This window comes from Emydura macquarii, unplaced genomic scaffold, assembly GCF_026122565.2.
Source record: "Emydura macquarii macquarii isolate MOO-44397 ecotype Brisbane River unplaced genomic scaffold, CSIRO-AGI_Emac_v2 contig_2417, whole genome shotgun sequence".
Taxonomy (NCBI): Eukaryota; Metazoa; Chordata; order Testudines; family Chelidae; genus Emydura; species Emydura macquarii.
The window spans coordinates 1,244,296-1,263,746 of record NW_027132554.1 but is presented as its reverse complement, the minus strand read 5'-3'; the positions used below and the strand labels follow the sequence as shown (position 1 = coordinate 1,263,746).

General features: G+C 54.7%; 1 protein-coding gene across 4 annotated transcripts; it reads left to right on the top strand.

Annotated features, from left to right (window-relative positions):
- Nucleotides 1-530: 530 nt before the first annotated feature.
- LOC137161963 (zinc finger protein 135-like) lies at nucleotides 531-9,581 on the top strand. 4 transcript variants are annotated; one of them, XM_067561459.1, is made up of 3 exons: nucleotides 531-1,109; nucleotides 3,602-3,709; nucleotides 6,947-9,581. In XM_067561459.1, exons 2-3 carry the CDS (start codon nucleotides 3,637-3,639, stop codon nucleotides 8,284-8,286), a joined length of 1,413 nt encoding a protein of 470 aa, XP_067417560.1. In that variant the 5' UTR covers nucleotides 531-1,109; nucleotides 3,602-3,636; the 3' UTR covers nucleotides 8,287-9,581. The 4 variants fall into 4 exon arrangements, with proteins under 4 accessions (XP_067417560.1, XP_067417557.1, XP_067417556.1 ...); XM_067561456.1 differs by lacking the exon at nucleotides 531-1,109 and adding an exon at nucleotides 2,004-2,948; XM_067561455.1 differs by lacking the exon at nucleotides 531-1,109 and adding an exon at nucleotides 2,004-2,948 and having other exon boundaries at nucleotides 6,944-9,581.
- The last annotated feature ends 9,870 nt before the right edge of the window (nucleotides 9,582-19,451 follow it).

The following is a 19,451-nucleotide window of genomic DNA, read 5'->3' as shown; positions in this document are numbered from 1 at the left end:
TCCTGACACGGGGGAACTGAGGCCAGAGCTGCTGGCGGCATGTGCTACCACGGGGCATGTCCTCAGCCTGCCTCCCCCCGCAGGGGGACATGCCCTGCCAGGCTGGGGTGCGGCTGGCTAGCGCTGGGGATCCCCTGCCCACGGGGGTGCTCCCTGCGGTAACGCAGCGCCCGGCCTGTCCCCGGGGATGCGGAGACTGGCAGCCCGCAGGCAGGAAGCGCTGGGGTGCGGGCCGGACCTGGCTGGGGTGCGGGGCCGGGCCTGGCCGGCGTGGGGGAGGGTGCTGGTGCCTAGGGCGCCCCCCAGCGGCGGGGCAGCTGCCACGGCTCCCAGGGCGGCTGGACTACGTTTCCCACAGTCCCTTGCGAGTGGAACCCGCTTTCCCGGGGGGGGGGGGTTGGTCGCGGGGGCCCGGCGCTGTGTGGCGAGTGGGGGCCGCGCACCTGGCGTAGGCCCCGGGGCGAGGCGCCGGCTCCCGGCCCGGCCCGGCTCAGCCCGGCTGCGGTGGGAGCGGCAGCGGGCCTGGGGAGCGGACGAGGGAAGGGGCGCGGCGTTTCTGGGCGGGGCGTGTCCACGCGGGGCCCCGCCTGCTGCGGCGGCGGCGGGCGCGGGGCGGGCACGACACCCCCGGCCCGGCCCGGCCTCGGCGCCCCCCAGCGGCTGCCCCGCCAGTGAGTTGGGCCCGTGCCCGGCCGGCCCGCGGGGGGCTGTGGGCGGGCAGCAGCCGCTGGAGACAGCCCGGAGCGAGTCCGGTTCGGCCCCGGCCGGCTGCGAGCGGGGGGTGTGGTGTGGTGTGTTGTGTGTTGTGGTGTTGTGTGGTGTGAGGCGGTCCCGGGGCGCTCGCTCGCTCTCCGGCAGGTGTGAACCAGCCGCGGGGGAGCCCAGCCCGGTGCAGCCGAGCCGCGCTGCTTCGGGGGCGGCGATAGGGCTCCGCGGAGCTGCTGGCCCGGGCACGGGCTGATAGCCGCGCCGGTCCCGTTGCCGCGCCGAGCCTCCGTGTCCCCGCCTGTCGAGCGGCTAACCTGGCCCTGCTCTGCTCCCGCTGAAGGGACCGGTCTTGTGTCACTTCACAGGTGTGAAGACGATAGCCGCTTTTCCCATAGGCCAAGGTGAGTTGTTTTTGCCTATCTAACCCTCCCCCTCCTCCCACACACACACACACACACACACACACACAGGTGCTTTCAGTTGGGTGTGCTGGTTTTGGCTTCCTGCCCTGGTGTTGCTGTGATCAGGTGTTGCTGTGTTCCACCCCAGAGGCAGCTACACGCCTGTATCATGAGGGTTCTAAAAATATGCACCAGAGACATCTTAAGGGCACATCAGGTGGTGGCCTTGCCTGTTCTAGGGGGAGAGGGAACCAAGCTGCCCTTCAGAGCTATGCCAGCATGTCGCAAGAACTACACATGCCAGTTACAACCCTTGGGGATTTCTCTCACAATAAAGGTGGCCAAAGCCCTTTTCCCCAGATAGGCAAGTAAAGTGTAGGCATCAGAAGAGCTGGTAGTCTCAGAGATTCATGATTACTAAGGCCAACGTGGACCATTTTGACCCAGTCCCAGGATGTCCCACATGATGAGGGCCAGATCACCTGTTCTGTTAAAGTCATGGGCCAGGAGTAAAAGTTTCACTACAAAAGGCAAACTTTGCAGCTGTGTCTAGTGCAGAACATGCCCTGTTAGGTACAGCAGCTACTACTGCCTTTACATGCAATATGTATGATTTTTATATAAATGTCTCCTATGTAACCTCCTCTTCTTTGCCCAATAAGGTGCCTCTCTGAGCACCCCAGTGTATCCAGCCACTCTCAGCACTGCAAAAGCTGCTCACCCAATGTTGCTAAAACATTCAAGCAGAATTACTTGAATAAACAATTCTCCTTAAAGCAATAGACAGCCAGATTATTCCATTAGCCTTCTTGACAACCAGGGCACACTGCTGACTCATATCCAGCTTTTTATCCACCGTTACCCCCAGGTCCTTTTCTGCTAAATGTTGCTCCACAGCCCTACGTGCTTACTGCCGAAAGCTAAGAAGGGCATCCTGTTGCATTGTAGAAGTTTTATATCTTTTTCTGAAGCAGCTGGTCCTACCCATTGGCAGAGACCAGACTAGATGGACCCTACATATGGGCTGGGCTGACAATCCCTGGGTTTCTGTTTCGCACAAATGAAGGCCTATTGGAAGCAATCTGGAAGCCTCAAGGGAAGCTGGCTATGGCTGACTGAGTATAAAAGTCTGAGCTCTTTCAATACACATACCCAGGAAATCACAGGGGACACAAACTCTGCTGTTCAAATCTCCATGCTAAACTTTTATTCTGTTTGGCTTTTCCCCCCCTTCATCTTCACAAAATGTTCCAAATTTTGAAAATTTTTGGATGAAAACCTCTTTTGGGAGGAGGGGGAGAGGGAGGGGTTCCCATTGCCAGTTTTGGTTGGCAAGCTTCGTCAGTGGACCTTTTCCACACAGACAGACCCCTGTACCTATGTGGGCTCATGGCAATCGGGATCTCTCCATAGGTATAGGACACTACCCCACACAGCAACTTGCAAGGACAGGGGTGGGCCATAGAGGGATTTTTCCCAGCTTAAATAATTTGTTTTCATAAAGTGGAACGGGTTAACGTTAAAATATGTTGTGGGAAATGTTGAAAAACTAGAATGTTTGGAAAATGAATGGAATGAAACTCGCTGGAATTTTGGGGGAATGTGGAGAGCCCTGTTTGGATACAAAAATGTGGATCTGCAGCTGATCCCATCTTGACTTTAAAATTGTCAGTGATGGAGAATATACCATGACCGTTGGTAAATTGTTCCAGTGGTTAATTACTCTTACTGTTAAAAATGCACACTTTATTTCCAGTCTGAATTTGTCTACCTTCAACTTCCAGCCATTGGATCATGTTACAACTTTCTCTGCTAGATTGAAGATGTCTGATGTTTCAGGTGCTGGTGGTTTTGCTGAGGTGCCTGTGAATTTCTTGGAGGCTGAATGGGGTGTTTGGCCAAAGAGCGGAGGCCCTCTCCATCATGCAGGAGAATGACCAGACTCTGCTCTCTCAGGATTGAGTTTACTCAGACCGGCTCTCTGTGGCATGCCTGGGTCGACTCCAGCTCATACGCCTTCCCTGGTCCTTATGTTTCATGGCGATATGTGCCTGTAAGAGCCCCTGGAGGCCGAGTGTCCGACACTGCATTAAACTTTGGCCTCACTGTGGGATGGTAAAGCACTGGGGAAGGCTGTAGAATTGACACCTGAGTAGCAATCACTTGTGCTCACCTTAGAGCTTCCTGGGGAAAGTGTGTGTGTCGGTGTTCTCATGTTCACATTACTTCCCACTCCCACCCCCCCGGGACTCCAGGTCGCCTGTCCTAGGCAGGGACTGGGCTCTGTGCAAGTTTAGAAAATGGGAAATTGACTTAATATTGGTGTTGTGCTGAAGTCCTGCATCTGCCTGTGGGACACAGCACACCTCCCAGACAATGCCTTACTTTGACGTCTCCAGGCATTTTCCCCTCCACTCAGATTGCATGTCTGCTCCAGCCTGTGCAGGATTTAGAATTTGTAAATTGCTGCCCATTTCCTTTCCCCTGAGCAGGATTTCCCATTCCCAGTTCTGCCGTGACCTCCTGGATGGAACGAGCGGAAGAGCTGCATGTCCTGGATCCCCAGGAGTTGGAGAAAACTGAGATCCCGAGGTTCACAGGTGAGGGCTAAAAGCTAAATCAACTCAGGAACCCTCAGTGAGTGAAACCAAAAGCTGGAAAGCCAAGAAGAGCTGAGCTGTCACTTTCCTGCCCCATCTCACCAGTCTCTTGTGCAAGGCCTAAAGCCTTCCATCAGAGTAACGATCTGGCTGTGACACTTAGCCACCTTCCAATCATTGGGCTCTCCTGCTGGGTTAAACATTGTGATCAGCCAGAAATTAGCGTATCATAAATGAAAGCCTCATTTAGTGGCAGTTCTGGCTGCGGCAAGCCAGTGCTCAACCATGCAAATCTTTTAAAGCACAGAAACATCTTCCCCTCACGTACGGTGCTCTCTGGACATCATCCTCCCAAACACTATGCAAGGCTAACACATCCACCTCCAGTAGATACCTCAAAGCAGCACTTCCCCCAGCTTCGTCCAGCTCATGCTTTAACACGCAACTTTAACGTCGACCTCTGAGTCTTGTACTAAGAAACCTTCACCCCATTCACTTGAGTACCATGGTCGTGCCTGAACGCTGTCAAAAGCGTATGAGCGCCAGAGTGGGATTGAGAAGGGGACATGCTGCTTTGCCGTGTCTGTGGGAGGTGGAAGTGAAAACTTCATGGCGCGCTGGAGGGTGCTGCTGCCAGTGAGCCAGCGTCAAAGACGGAGCTCTCGAATTTCATTAACGACCTAATGCTGGGAACAGGAAAGAGATGTCAGTCTTGTTTATTCAGAGATGTCATGATTGCGCTTCGAAGGCAGCTCTGCCTTCTGCAGGGGTTGGGAGGAAAGATCCCCTGACAGTGCAGAAAACCAGTTGTGTATCCTCCGCCACATTGGAAGCAGAAGGCTGGATGGCTCATGGCAGGAGTCAGCCTTGCAAAGAAAATGGAGTAATCATCAAATAGGCATGGGTGAGGAAGGGAACAGCCAGCTGGTCCTATCCCACCTCTCCTTTCCCCTGAGCAGGATTTTCAGGGGGAGGGTTTTTGTGCTGCATCTCCTGGGTTGACCATCTTCTGGCAAAAACCTCCATGTTCTGCAGTCCTGGCATGAGGAGAGAAGGCGATTCTCCAGTCCCTCCATCTGGCCTCTCAGTAGCCCCCTTCACTCGGCCTGATTCGCTTTCCTTGGGCCTTCCCCTTGCCATCCCTCTGCTTCCCTCCACCACCTCCTTCCCAGATGGTGGAGAAACCTCGGTGGTTCTGGTCTGCTCACGTGGTGAATGTGTCTTCTGCTGCTTGCTCTCTGGTAAGGGAGGGGCTCCCCTTGACCTGCCTGTCTGCCATCTGCAGCTGGAATCCAGCTGTGCTTGGTGACTGGCCTTGGCATTGCAGCTTCGTGTCAGCACTGCAGGTGTCTCACATTTAATGATTACAGGCAGCGACAACTATCGTTAGGGATACCCGACACTTCCCATTATAAGACCCTGTTTCCAGTTCCTTATATCTTTGCCAAACTGAGACTATTTGGGTTGAAATTTCCCACTCTCTGTCTTGGCCTCAGGTTGTGTTTTTTGTTGTCAATTTTCAGCTAAAATGGTGCTGCTATTGTTGAGAACGAAAGTAGGGAAAAGTAATTGTTTTGCTCATGTTAAAAACCAAAAAGCCTTACAACCGTTTCACTGAGACACTGTAGTGCTTTCATGCTGCGCAGCAGACTTGAAATGTGGCAGGGGGTTGCCCTCAGGTCAGGGGGTGTCCCTTTTGCTATTACCATGAAGAAATGCCCACATTTGGCCAAGTTATAAACCTCTGAAAAATTTCAGTTCACACACTCTGAGCAGAGACTTGTTAGTCTGAATTCTCCAAAGATTCCATTTACACTGAACATGCTGCAGCCCTGCTCAAGACACCTGGCGCTGAGCAGAAGTGCTGAGCACCTGCAGCTGCTGTAAATGGCAGCTATGCTGTGAGTGCACACAGTGCTGTAACATGCTGAGTCCTCTGAAAAGTCAGGCCCGAGGTGTCCCCACTTGGGCACCCACCGTGAGTTGACACTGACCCTTTGGTCTCCGTTCCCCATGTGTAAAATGGGGATAATGCCTCCTCAGCTCAGAGAGTTAGTGTGACGATAGTGCGGTACCAACAGCAGTGAATTAAGGCACAGTCCTTGAAATCAAAGGAAGTTTGGAACCTAAATAACTTTGAGGATTAGGCTGGAGCTGCTGTGAGGAGAGCAACCTAGAGATGCCTGTGAAGACATGAATCGTTCTGTGTTCAGGGCAGGGTTGGCCCATGTGTAGTAGTACTGAAGAAGGCCCCATGCTGACTGATGAGGGCAAGAATTGATACTGAATAGCTACCTGTTCTCTGAGCACCTTCTGTCCCATATATTGAATGAGGCAGGGTCCTGTAGGAAAAATAGCAGGTGATCATGTAATTAAAGACTTGAGTGGAGTAGGGCTGCAGAGTACCCTTAATTCTGGCATTTCCTATCCGCTGCATGTTTTGACTCTGCAACCTTAATGTGTGTGTACTGCAGTTTAGACATTTTATAAAACCCTCTCCAGGTGCCCTATCCTGTTAACTAGATCACGTGCTACACAACACAGCATAAAGAGCAGCTCCTTCCAGGGCTGACGAGATAATAAACAAACCCAACCCTCTCCCCAAAAGCCTGGAATGTAGGCAGGCGTTGCAGCCAGGGTGGCAGGCTACCAAATCCAGGCTGTGGTGGGTCCCGGAGAGAGAGCAATTGCAGCATTGATGGAGGCCATTCAGAGGTGCCATTAGCCCAAGGTGAAAGGGGCGTGGTGTTGAATGACGCAAGTGCTCATCACAGCTCTCCCCAAGTCCTGCGTGCACTCTGGGAGAATTCCTTCCCATCTCATCCTTCTCGGGGTGTTAAGGCAGGACATTGGCCCCGTCCTGTCTCCTGGGAGGATGTACAACTCAGCTGCTGATTTTCAGTCTTCTACACTAGCAAGTTGCTGTGTTTTGTAACTTAAGGTGTGAAAACCCATTTAGTGAAACTGGTGCAAACTCCTGTGTGTGGACGCTCTGGCTTTGCTTTGAGTGGCTTAGACCTGTGCCCAGTTGACTTCAGCTAGACTGAAATAAGCACATCTACACAGCCTTTGGCACTGGCATAACCAAACAGATTTTAGATCACATCTTAGGTTAAACAGGTGCAACTCTGTATGTAGACAAGGCCCCACAGTGGCTGAACACCCATGCCCCCCTCCCCCTCCTGGTTGCCTAGGCGCATGGGATGAGTCATGTCCAGATTCTCTTTGTTCCAGCAGACGATGGGTTTTTGGGTGAGAATGTGCTGGAGACGCCTGATCCTGGGAGAGTTGATCTGCATGGGACACTGCTAGGGGGATCCGGTGCGGCCTTTCTGCAGAGCCCTGAGAGTGACTGCGGGGCAGGCTGGGAATGGCAGGGCCCTGCAAGCCACCCCGCGCCTGGGGAAGGCGATATGGGGGAGCACCACGATGTCGCTGCCCAGCCAAGAGCCTCCCCAGGGGATAAGCCCTATAAATGCACGGAGTGCGGGAAGGGCTTCAGCCAGAGCTCTGACCTCATCCGCCACCTGCGCACCCACACGGGCGAGCGCCCCTACAAGTGTCCTGACTGCGGCAAGGGTTTTAGCGACAGCTCCACGCTCCTCAAGCACCAGCGCGTGCACACCGGCGAGCGCCCCTACAAGTGCACGGAGTGCGGCAAGGGCTTCATCCTCAGCTCCTACCTCATACAGCACCAGCGGGTGCACAGCAGAGAGAGAGCCTACAAGTGTGCCAGCTGTGGGCGCTGCTTCGGCCAGAGCTCGGAGCTGGCGCAGCACCAACGCGCCCACCTGGGCGAGCGCCCCTACAAGTGCACCGAGTGTAGCAAGGGCTTCAGCCAGAGCTCGGATCTCATCCGCCACCAGCGCACGCACACGGGCGAGCGCCCCTACAAGTGCCCCGACTGTGGAAAGGGCTTCAGCGACAGCTCCACGCTCATCAAGCACCAGCGCACGCACACGGGCGAGCGCCCCTACAAGTGCACGGCCTGCGGCAAGGGCTTCAGCGAGAGCTCCACCCTCATCAAGCACCAGCGCACGCACACGGGCGAGCGCCCCTACGTGTGCCCCGAGTGCGGCAAGAGCTTCAGCCTCAGCTCCACGCTCTTCAAGCACCAGCGCACGCACACGGGCGAGCGGCCCTATCTGTGCGCCGAGTGCGGCAAGGCCTTCAGCCTCAGCTCTAACCTCCTGCAGCACCAGCGCACCCACGCGGGCGAGCGCCCCTTCGCCTGCGCCCAGTGCGGCAAGCGCTTCACACAGAGCTCCAACCTGCTGCAGCACCAGCGCACCCACACGGGCGAGCGCCCCTACCAGTGCCCCCAGTGCGGGCGCCACTTTAGCCTCAGCTCCAACCTCATCCAGCACCAGCGCACCCACTTGGGTGAGCGGCCCTATGCCTGCGCCCAGTGCGGCAAGCGCTTCGGCCTCAGCTCCAACCTCCTGCAGCACCAGCGCACCCACACCGGGGAGCGCCCCTTCGCCTGCGCCCAGTGCGGCAAGCGCTTCGGCGACAACTCCACCCTGAGCAAGCACCGCCGCACCCACGTGGGGCCGTGCCCCTGTGCCAGCGCATAGGGCAGCAAGGGCTTGGGGAACAGCGCCAGCGCGCCCGCAGGCATCAGCAGCCTTACCAGTGCGCCAAGGACTGGCCCGGCGCCAGCGCGCCCACAGTGGGCAGCGGCCCCCCAAGGAATGGCCCCCCCGTGTCATTGTGCCCTGCCCCTAACCTCAGCTGGCAGGTCCTGGGAAGTGCTATGGGGCCCTGCCCCTCACCTTGGCCACCAGGCCCCAGGGAATGAAATATCCAGCCAAGGCCCTGCAGCCCACTGACAACGCCACAGCAGCATGGGACTATGGATATCTCCAAGCAGGCAGCCTTGTGGGACTCAGGGTCCCAGCAGCTGTCCCTGCAGGCTGTGTGCCTGTGCTTGCACGCACTGATTACTTGCAGGCCACCAGCAGCGTACTCCCTGAAGCCGTGCAGGAGCAGGGGAAGTTGAGGCATCAGCTGTGCAGGCACTTCTCCAGCTACACTCCTGCAGAGCTGGCTGTGGGAGAGGCCTGACATTCAGCGGCACGTCCTACTCCACATGTCAGTTCACCCCGGGACACTGCCCCAGCCAGACAAATCCTCCTGGGAAATTGGTTAAGAACCCTTTCCGGCGCTGTGGGTTTCAAAGTTCGACTCATGCACAGACATTGGCGTTGGCTTATGGAGAGAGCGCCTCGAGAATGGATGGAGAGAGATTGTCCAGTGGATTGAAGCAGGCAGGATGAGAGGCTTATTCCCCCTTGGTGATTCCCATTTCCCAGCAATAACGGGATAAAACGGAGAAAAAGAAAATCTAGGCCAAATACTGAGGGAAAACATCTGCCAGTGAGATCCCTTGGGGTGTGGGGTTGTTTCCCCGGGGAGGGGGCTGGAGCCCCATCTCTTAAGTTATTTAAAACTGAACTGGATGAAAAGAGCTTTCCTCAAAGACTTAAAAGTCACACCGACAAAATCTGTCTCTAAATGCAGGGAAGGAATTGAGCCAGTCCCATGTGGTGCGACTCAGGATGGCAGCTGCTGTCTAACTCCAATCTGCAGGGTGTCAAAAAGGGCAGCAGAGTCTGGAGAGACGCTTGTCCCCTGGCGTTGTTTGGTAAGAATTCCCAAGGAAAGCTGACCTGATCCGTGCACGTGCGTTCGATGAGTTGACGCAATCTGGGCTGGAGGTCTGTGATCTTGCAGTAAAAATTCATTCTCTTTATTCTCGTTCTCTCTGTGTCCTTCTCAGACCATGTGTGGTGGTATGTGAGATGTTTCTGTGAGGTCTGATGTAGAGCTGTTATAATGTGCGCCCAGTAAAGAGACTTGATACATTTTACACCACCCAGCCGATTTTTCTTTTTTCTCTAGCACCTGGGCATCCTTTCTTTCTATCATCTCTGTCAGCTGTATTCCCCTAGAGCCCCGAAGAATGCCAGGCATACATGCCAGACCTATCAGAAAACAGGCCTTTTCCTCAATGACATCGAGAGACTCTCTTGATAGCTCTGATCCAGCAGCCAGAGCAGATTCCAGTCCTTCAGACCCAGCGGGGACGTTCACGCCCCTGTAGTTCTGGGACGTGCTGGAGGAGGCAGCAGTGAGAGTAAGCAGGCTATTCGGAGGGGTTTTGCTGCTCCAGCAGAATCTCTGTGATCAACCAATGGACGTTTAAAGCTCCCTGGAAACACAGCACAAGTTGAAAGCCAGACCCATGAAACATTCATAACTTCCAATACAAATATGATGCATACCCATAAACAATATTATCACACTTACCATTCGAAAGGTTATAATTTGTGACCTGGCATGGCATACCTCCTATGAATTATTGTAATTTTGCAACAGTGATGTTAAATAATATAAATGGTCCCCCTAATCCAGGCAGTGTCGCAGCTATATCTTAACCAATCATTTTAAACTATAAAAAAAAACAAAAGAAGTGACTATAGCTGAACTGCTTGGTAATAGTGAAGGTAATGTAATTAAATTTGACATCCTCAGAGGGGGAGAAATGCCAAAGAAACCCACCACAGTAACATTTAACCTTGAAAAGGGGAAGAACACAACCAGAAGTAGGCTAGTTAAACAGAAATTAAAAGGAACAGTCACAAGGGTGAAATACCGGCAAGCCGCATGGAGACTACTTTAAAACACCATAATAGAGACTCAGACTAAATGTATACTCCAAATAATAATAATAATAATAAAAACAAAACCAGTAAAAGGACCACACACAAAAATGCCACCATGGCTAAAGAACAGAATAGAAGAGGCAGTTAAGAGGCAAAAAGGCAGACTTTAGAAGTTGGAAGTTCAAACCTAGTGAGGAAAACAGAAAGGCGTATAAACTCTGGCAAGTCCAGTGTAAAAGTACAAATAAGGCAGTCTAAAAAAGAAGTTGAAGCCCAATTAGCACAAGGTACAAAAACTAACAACAACAAAATTTTAATTACATCAGAAGCATGAAGCTTGCCAAACAATCAGTGGGGCCTCTGGACGATCAAGGTGCAAAAGAAGCGCTCAAGGAAGATAAGGCCACTGCGGAGAAGCTAATGAATTCTTTGCATCATAAGGACAACCATCCCTGGGTCAGACAAATGGTCCATCTAGCCCAGGACCCTGTCTTCCAACAGTGGCCAGTGCCTGGTGCTTCAGAGGGAATGAACAAAACAGGGAATCATCACGTGATCCATCCCTCGTTGCCCATTCCCAGCTTCTGGCAAACAGCTAGGGACAGCCAGAGCATGGGGTCGCATCCCTGCCCATCCTGACTAATAACCATTGATGGGCCTATCCTCCATGAACTAATCTAGTTCTTTTTTGAACCCTGTTATAGTTTTGGCCTTCACAACATCCCCAGGCAACAAGCTCCACTGTGCATTGTGTGAAAAAGTACTTACTTTGTTTGTTTTAAACCTGGTGCCTATTAATTTAATTTCATTGGGTGACTGGTGTGGAGAAAGTGACTAAGGAAGTGTTATTTACTCCTTCACGTAACACAAGAACCAGGGGTTGTGCAATGAAATTAATTAATAGGCAGCAGGTGTAAAACAAACATAAGAAAGTACTTCCTCTCCCCCACTAGGCCCATGGTGTGTCTAGCGGGGGCATCCAGGCCTTGGTCCATCACTCCCTCAGCACCTCCTGGTCCCTCACTCCTGGACCTGTGGGACACTCACCCACCCCTCCCTGCCACAGCTCTCTCGGGAGGATGGGGAGGTAGAGGGCCCATCTGCACAGCAGGTGCAACTGTGTCTCTTGAAAGCCCAGCCCTCACTGCCTGGAGCCTTCTGGGACCTGGGACTGGACAGTTCCCAGCGCCCCACCAACTCCCTGTGTTACCTGGGGCAAGTGTCTGGGCCTCAGTTCCCCATCTGTGCAATGGGGATATTGGCAATGCTCTCCTGCCCAGAGGCGTGGGAGGGGTTCAAGAGACCAGATAAGGACTATAGATAGCCAGGCTCTCTAGAAACCACCCTCTACTGCCCCAGGGATCATGGAGAAGCTCCTTGCCATAGGTGCCTGGGAGCAGCCCACAGAGTTCCTAGGGCCTTTGTGTAGGATTGTATCACTGGCTGCTCGGCTTCCCCCAGGACCCAGTCCTTGCCCTGGCAGCTTTCCCTGTAGGCCAGGCTTGGATAGCTGACCTCTGCGTGCAGCGAGTGGAGGGATGGAGCGGGCGCTGGGCGGGGTTTTAAGTATCTCGGGGAGGTCAGACAAAGAAGCCATTCGTGTTTAGGGAGCCCCTGGGTCAGTAAATGCTTCTCCTGCTGCCGCATCCACTCCTGGGCCCCTGAGTGCCAGCGGCCTGGGACCGGGCTGGCGCGGCCCCGTGGGCTTGGCTGAGATGAGCCACACAGGGAGCCGGGGAAGAAGAGCTGTCACCTCCCCTGCCCCCATTACAGGGATCCCAGCAGAGGCGCTGGTGCTGCCCGTTCACTAATGCCCTCGTGGCTCGCACACTCCATTGGAACCCCTGAGTCAATTCCCTCAGCATGGCGACGCTCGGTGAAACCCAGCCACTCCAGACATCTTCCTGTCCACCGAGACCTGGACCACGCCCCCACCCTCCCAGCCCCACGCAAGCCTTTCTCATGCAATCAGGCTCTGATCAGGAGGAAGCTTGGAAAGCGGATTGGGCTAAACAAGACCTAAAAACTAAGCACCGTGCGTCAGCTCCTGTGCAGGAGGTTCCTGAGTTTGACACCCCTCCCCTCACGGGCACCTGGGGCAGCTCTGAACCAGCCATGGCAGCTGCGGACATTTCATGCACAAATGGAAAATGCAGGACTCCCGGGCGTGCGAGTGCAGCTCCGCACGACAGACCCTCACACATCTCACCACCTCCTGCCTGTGTTGTAGATGTGACGGCAGCAGCACCGCAGTAACTTCCGCCACTCCTAATGTAGCCGTTTGGCTCGATCAGCTTTCGGTGCAGTAGTAGTTGCTGCTGCACACCAGCCGTACAGAGGAAGACTGACTCCACGAATCAGCCACGCTCCTTCAGCCCCCACGGGGCCTGCCCCTGCACTCCTCGCCCTGCTCAGCCTGAGGGACAAGCCTGGGATTGCAGGGGGGCCACTGGGCCAGATTCTCCGCCCTGCTCTGCTCCCTTTGAGCATGCGGGTGCCCGGGGGGAGGAAGCTGTGCTGGAGCCGTTGGTGTGGGGGATTTCCCCAGCTGGTGCAGAGCTGGTGTAGCCGGCTCCTTTCCCTGCCTCCCTGCAGGGCTGGGGGCAGGAGGAAGGGGAGTGTGTTGTCCTTTAGTTATCACATGGTCCCTCAGGGATCAGCACCAGCTGGGGTAAGTTGGCGCAGCCTCACACTTCTCTGACCTGGCCTCTTCTGGGGCTGGGGATGAGGGAGCTGTAACGTGTGGGGCAGTCTTGACTGAGGGGGAGGGGAGCCTCGCTTTGCTAGGGACTGCCTGAGGCACGGCTGCCCTGTCCCGTGGCCTCCTGGAAGATCTCGGCGGTGTCTGCCCCACTGACACCAGCCTGGGCCAAGGGGCCTGTCAAGTTCGTCACAGAAGGGGCAGGGTTTGGGCGCTGCCGGAGCCGCGGCTGTGTCTGTACATTGCGCTAGTCCCTGCCCCACAGAACTCCAAGCGAAACGACAGGACAGAGCGGCGGGAGAAGACTGAGCGGTGTCATGGGCCGGTCACTTAGCATTTGGGGGCAGGCAGTCCCAGGAACCTGGAGCTTGGTGGTGCCTCCCCTGCACTGGTGCCGTGTACACTGGTTTGAGTCTGACTTGTCGTTTCCCGTGTCCGCCACTAGAGGGCATGACAGGGAGCAAAAAACTGCAGAGCAAAGCTCCATTGGACTTGCTCCAAGCTCGTTTAGCCCCGCATTTCCCGCAGGCCAGAGTGTGGCCCCTTTGGTGCTGAGGGCACCTGCGAAAGTAGCCCATCGTCTGACGCTGGGTGCACTGGGAACTGCTGTGCGATGGGCTTTGCACTGCAGCAACCGAGGACCCCCGTCAGGGACCAGGCCGCTCAGCGCCAGGCCCTATGAGCATTGCAGCAACTGGCAGTAACATGCTGCCTGCCCTTCTGTTCTTCCACGCCAGGACCTCTGCCCCTGGCTGTGCTGGGCCCTAGCGTGGGGCTGCGTTCTGTCAGCGTGGGGGGGAGGGGAGGCGCTTGCAGATTGAACCTCCCAGCCCGGCTCTGCGCCGTGCCACAAACGTGCCAACGTGCACAGACAGGCAGGTCCTGGGGGCAGCGGTGGGTGCCGTGGTACCAGGTGCTCGTGCAGGTGCCAGTTCTGCCCCTCGCATAGCCGTGGGCCTGATGGTTCGATTCCTGCTGTCTAATGCTGGGAATTGCCCCTGCGGTAAGGGAGGGAGGTGTGATGGAGCATGCTTGTGGCCCTGACTGGCAGGAGAGGTGGCAGTGATGTGCCCGGGGTGATGTGTTCCACTGGCCCTGGGGAGATGGACTGTTTCCCAGTTGCACTGATACCTTTGCAGAGCCTGGCTTCCCAGTGGGGATGGATCTCCCTTCCTGGGAGCATAGGGCGTGTCTGCATCCCACACAGGGCATGAATTGGGTAGCGCCAGCCTGGGCAGAATGTAGCAGGTCTCCCTTCTAAGGGACAGGAAAGGGGGCTATGCCTTGGCCGCTGGCGGGTGGCTTTGAGCAGAGTCGTCTGCTCATTTGGCTTTCGAGCCTCATCCGCCACTCCCAGCCCCGGGCATGTAAATGAGCAGGGAAAACCACCAAGGGCAGGTTGCAGGGCGGGCACGTCTGGGGCAGCCTGGGGGCAAGGGGCACTAACGCTCATCCTTTAGAAAAAAGTGCTAAGCCTACCATGTGCTTTGGGGGGTCATGGTTTGTGTGGTCTGTCTGTGTGTGAGCGTGTTACCTGTGTCTTGGGGAGGGATGCTGTGTGTTGTAGTTCCATCATGTGTGTTGTATCTGGGGTGTGTAGTGTTGTGTGTGTTGCAGGGGGTCGCTGTGCTGTGTGCTCGTGCCTCCCGGCCCGGCAGCCTGTCTCTGGTCCAGGCAGGGGCACGTCTGCGTTCCCTGTACGTAAGCACTGGCAGATAAATAAATCAGAGCGTCCGGGCCGGCCCAGCGGGGCCATGCACAGCGTGAGTCGCTCTGGCCTTGGCCGGCTGCCCGCCGTCCTCCTCGCTTCGTGCTGACCTGCAGGCACTAGAGACCAGCTGATTTCCTTCTCGCCTCCCCACCTTCCCCATCCCTGGTCCCTCCCCAGCCGCTGCAGAGGAAAGCTGCGTTCGTCTGGCCCCCGTGTCAGGCAGGGCGTTGGCACAAGCGGGGGAAGCTCGCATTGTGGCTGCCCACTGGGCCCGGCTGGGGTAGAAAGCGAGGATTTCCCGTCTCCTCCCAGAGGCAGCGCCCTGTGGGGCCAGGGGCAGGCCCTTCCTGTCGGTTACCAACAGCACAGTTCAAAAATACCGGCCAGGCCTCAGATGACCCCGGTCTGGACTCGAACCTCTGGGGGCCTCCTCCGGTTTCGCTGCAGCACTGGACGCTGCAGAGCGAGGAGAGGCGTGGCTGTTGATAGCGGCGGGGGGCACAATTTAAAGGTTTGGCTGCCCCCTGCACAGCTCAAGTCACAGTCCATCCCCCCGGGGCAGTCCCCCCCCCCCCTTACCCTCAGTCTTCCCTCCCTGCAGCACCCAGCGATTGCTCCTTCCTCTCCCCGCAGGGCGCAGCTCACCAGCACCTGGCGGCTCACCTGGTGGCAGCCCATGACCAAGCAGGGCCAGCTCTGAGTCAATGCAGGTGGGAGTGGGGCAGTACCGCCCCCACCCCCGCCCCCAGAGGCTGGTGTTTTCCAGCTGTGGCTTCCAAGGCCCCCCAGCTGGTGGCTCCTGTGCATTAGCCCCCCACTCCCGTGGCCCTGGTTAAATCCCCCCTCCCAGGTCCCTGTGCGAGACCTGAACAAACACCAGGGCAGGCGCTCGACCCCCATGGGCCAGTGGTGACCCCCATGTCCAGCCCCGCAAGCCTTGGGCAAGGGTGGAATTTGCCCCCCCCCGCACGGCCCCATTGGCCTGGCTGGAGGGTCCAGAGCCTGCCCAGGGAAAGCAGATGGGGCCGCGCTCTAGGGTTAGAGTCAGCAAAGGGCCCTGTCCAGCAGGGGCCAGGACTTACGGGTGCATCTTTCCACTCCCCTCCCAACCCTGGCCCTTGAGTCTGCTTTTCCTGCGCCGCGTGGACGAGCTGGGGGCGGGAGGGGTGAGGAAAGGGACACCTGTGAGTACTGGCCCCCTGCTGTTGAAATATGGGATAAAAGGCAACCCGCACTGATTGAGTACCGGACACACAATTTTCTATTTAAATGGGGGACGTCACTTGTAATACTGGAGAACTGCCAGCTCAGAACCTCATTGCAGCAAAGAAAAACCTTCCAAATGTGAATCAAACATAACCCGAGGCAGGGCTTGGCCTGAGAGTGCAGACGACCTGAAACCACTGATCCCGGTAACACTGAAACCTAATGATGGTCATTTCAATGACAATATGCAGGGCCGGCCCTAGACCAAATGACACCCCGGGTGAGAAGCATCTTCGGCAGCCCCCTCCATCTGTTAAACTTCCGGCTACCTTGTTTTTTATTGCATTTGTAGCCTCTTGCATGACTTCGATGCACTATTTGCATGCATGATTTATCCCTGTCATGTCAGATGATAAATGTGAACACTAGGATCTGTCAACCTGTATTTGTTCATGCCATATATAAGCAGATTTAAAAATATCATTTCCTCTAAGCTAACAGAACCGTTTAATTTTAAAAATAACTGAAATGTACTAACATCAAGAAACCGAACTGGGCACCAGCACTGGGTGGACCAGCATTAAATAGCGTTACAGCAGGTGACAGCCTCAGCATGTGGACCCATGTCCTTTAGTTCAAAACGTCACTTTTCCTGTCTTTGCCCTTGTGAACTGAAGCACAGAGTCAGAGAGATCCAAAGACTGGCCAATGGCACTTTCAAGCGATAAAACAGCAAGCGATGCCAGTCTCTCATCGGCCATCGTCGATTGAAGGTATGTTTTAGTGAGCTGAGCTTTGAGGACTTTATCATTGACGTCCGAACATTCCCCATGCGTCAGCGTCCGGTGAAGATCCATATAATTGTTCAAGAGCGTTTTCCTGTCTGCCAGCCACTTACTAAGGTCATACAATCCCCCAGGTCTTTTTATGGGGCTTCATTTGTCCGAACCTTTCTTTGATGGACACTCGAGCAGTGTCAACGAGTGAGCAAAAAAACTCCCTCTTGAATTTTTCTTCCAAGTTTCCCATCACCTCATCTCTGCCCTTATAACCAAACTGTCTCTTCTTCCGATGCATACGAGTTTCCTTGAAAACAGGCTCAACTTTTCAGTTTTCTGCCATTTCTTTGGCAGCAGTGACGGCGTCTTCAAATCCGTTGTCTCTGTAGGCCACAACAAAATCAAGGCAGCTTCTCATCAAAGTAGTAGCGGTCATGGTGTCCATCGACTGAGTGTGTAATGCCTTGCTGACAACGTTTGCTTGGAATCGGATATCGTGCCAAACCACAATTGAGACCAGAAATTTGAAGGCAGTGATCGACTTTGCACCTAGTGTCAGTTTTCGGCCTTGGTTTTACTCGACTGCACCAGTTCCATCCGGGCATCGTAAACTTCAGTCACTTGGTACCTCACTGGCCTTACGCGGCTCTCCCGGCCAGTGTCACTCGCACACTTACGCAGTAAAACAAGGCTCACACTATCGCAGCTGGGCTCTCACTTCACTGCAGTTTGTTCTTGTACCTCACTGACTGACTGGCGATGCCCCGCCCCGCCGGGGTCTGTCTGACAGCATTGCAGGAGCTTCGAGGGAAATGGAGGTCTCAGAACGTCGGGAGATTCTACGAAGGTCCAGAACGTTCTAGGAGGTCCGTGAAACATGAAGCCAGACACGGAATATCCCAAATGTTTGACTTCAAACGTTCTGGTTTCCCTTTTGTCGCTAACAACAACAGCCTCCCAAACCGGACACCCCCGGCAGTCACCTGGGTCACCTGCCCCGAAATCCAGCCCTGACAACATGGTTAATTATGTCAGTGCTGATCAGTTAGCAGAAACACTCGGCTACTGTGCCAGTTGACTGACGCTGGGCGGGAGGGGGGAGGGGAGTTGTGTCAAGGATGGCTGAAGTGAGGAACAAGAGCATCCTTGCCCTAAACTGCAAGACCCTCTGATCCTGTCCAAAAGAGGGAGCCAGAGGAGAGATGCGACCCCTCCTGCCCCTGGACCGCCAAAGCACCTCCACGTTCTCTGGTGTCAAATGGCCAAGCTCTCCCACACCCAGTGAACAAAACCAGCAGCTCCCCCAGCACCTTCTTCAAGGCAGCAATACAAGGCAAAGCAAAACAGGGTCACCCTTCTTCCTAGGTCAATGGCTTCCTAGCCCAGTCCTGCTCTGACACCAGCATCCCCTCTGCCGAGCAGTCTCAGGATTTCTGGGGCCTGGCAGGCCAGCTTTAGAGTGGAGGGGCAATCAGGGATAAAGAGTCTGAGTATCCGCAAAGTGTAACTTGCTTTATTCACACATACGTGAGTCCTGGAACACAGAGAGTCACACAGCATACAGGAATCACAGTCCAGTACCAACACCCAGTTCCCAGTGAGCAACTCTGCACCAAGAATTAACTCCAACCAGAGAGCACAGCTGTCTCCTGCTCGCATGGCACTTTCTACCCAGAATTAACCTAACAAAAACTAACCACACTGCATGTCTTCCCGAGACTGAACATTTGCTCGCACACTAAGAAAAAGACTAATAGCTTCACTGGTGACGCCTGCCATAACAATAATGAATTATATTCCTAGAATGGGGATACTGCAGAACTGGCCTGGAATTAGGGAGTGGGATAGTGTGAGGGAGAAAATTGGCCAGGGCAGTGCCATGTCAAGCTGGGGTCCCCATTGCATGATTTAGGGCTCACACAAGCCACAGGGTTTTGGCTGTGGTAAAAGCACAAGTTATGGTGCCATAGTTCAGGAAGAATTGAGTTTTGAAGCAGCGAGTCTCCTTTCGTTATGGCTGAAGAATGCAGCATATCCTCCCTACATCTTTGAGCACAGAATGTTTTTTCTGAGAATTAACAAGGAAATCCATTAATTAGTTTATCAGTTAAATTAATTTTAAAATAGGTTCCTTAAAGAAATATAGTCCCCTAGGTCAGACCATTTGTTGTCCCAAATTATCTTAAGAACAGAATAGCACAGACCGTTCAAACTTCTCCTACACGTCCACCTCCCTGAGATCTCATGCCTAGGGCCCACCGGGAGCTGTGCTTTAGGAGCAGAGGTTTGCCTGTCAGCAGAAGCTGGACGATAATGTTCTCCTCTTGCGAATGGTGTGAAGAACAGCCCTCATTCAAAAGGGTCGCCAGCTCCTCTTGGGATGAATGGCCAGGCAGCAGGCTGGCTGCAGGTCTCCGGTATTGCCAAGCCCAAAAGTTCAAAAATCATGAGTCCGGCTCACCAAAAATCATGGGATTGGCTTTAAAATCATGAGAGTATGTAAAAATAATAGATCTGGCCGGGGGGCTGGAACAATTGGTATGTGGGGGGGAGAGCAGGTTGCTGAAAGCCATTGAACCCAATTGATGGAAACCACGCCAAGCCCGGGGAGGCAGCAGCTCCGGCAGCACTCCTAGTCCCAGCACCTGTGGGATTGGTGTTCTCTTTATTTGCTTTC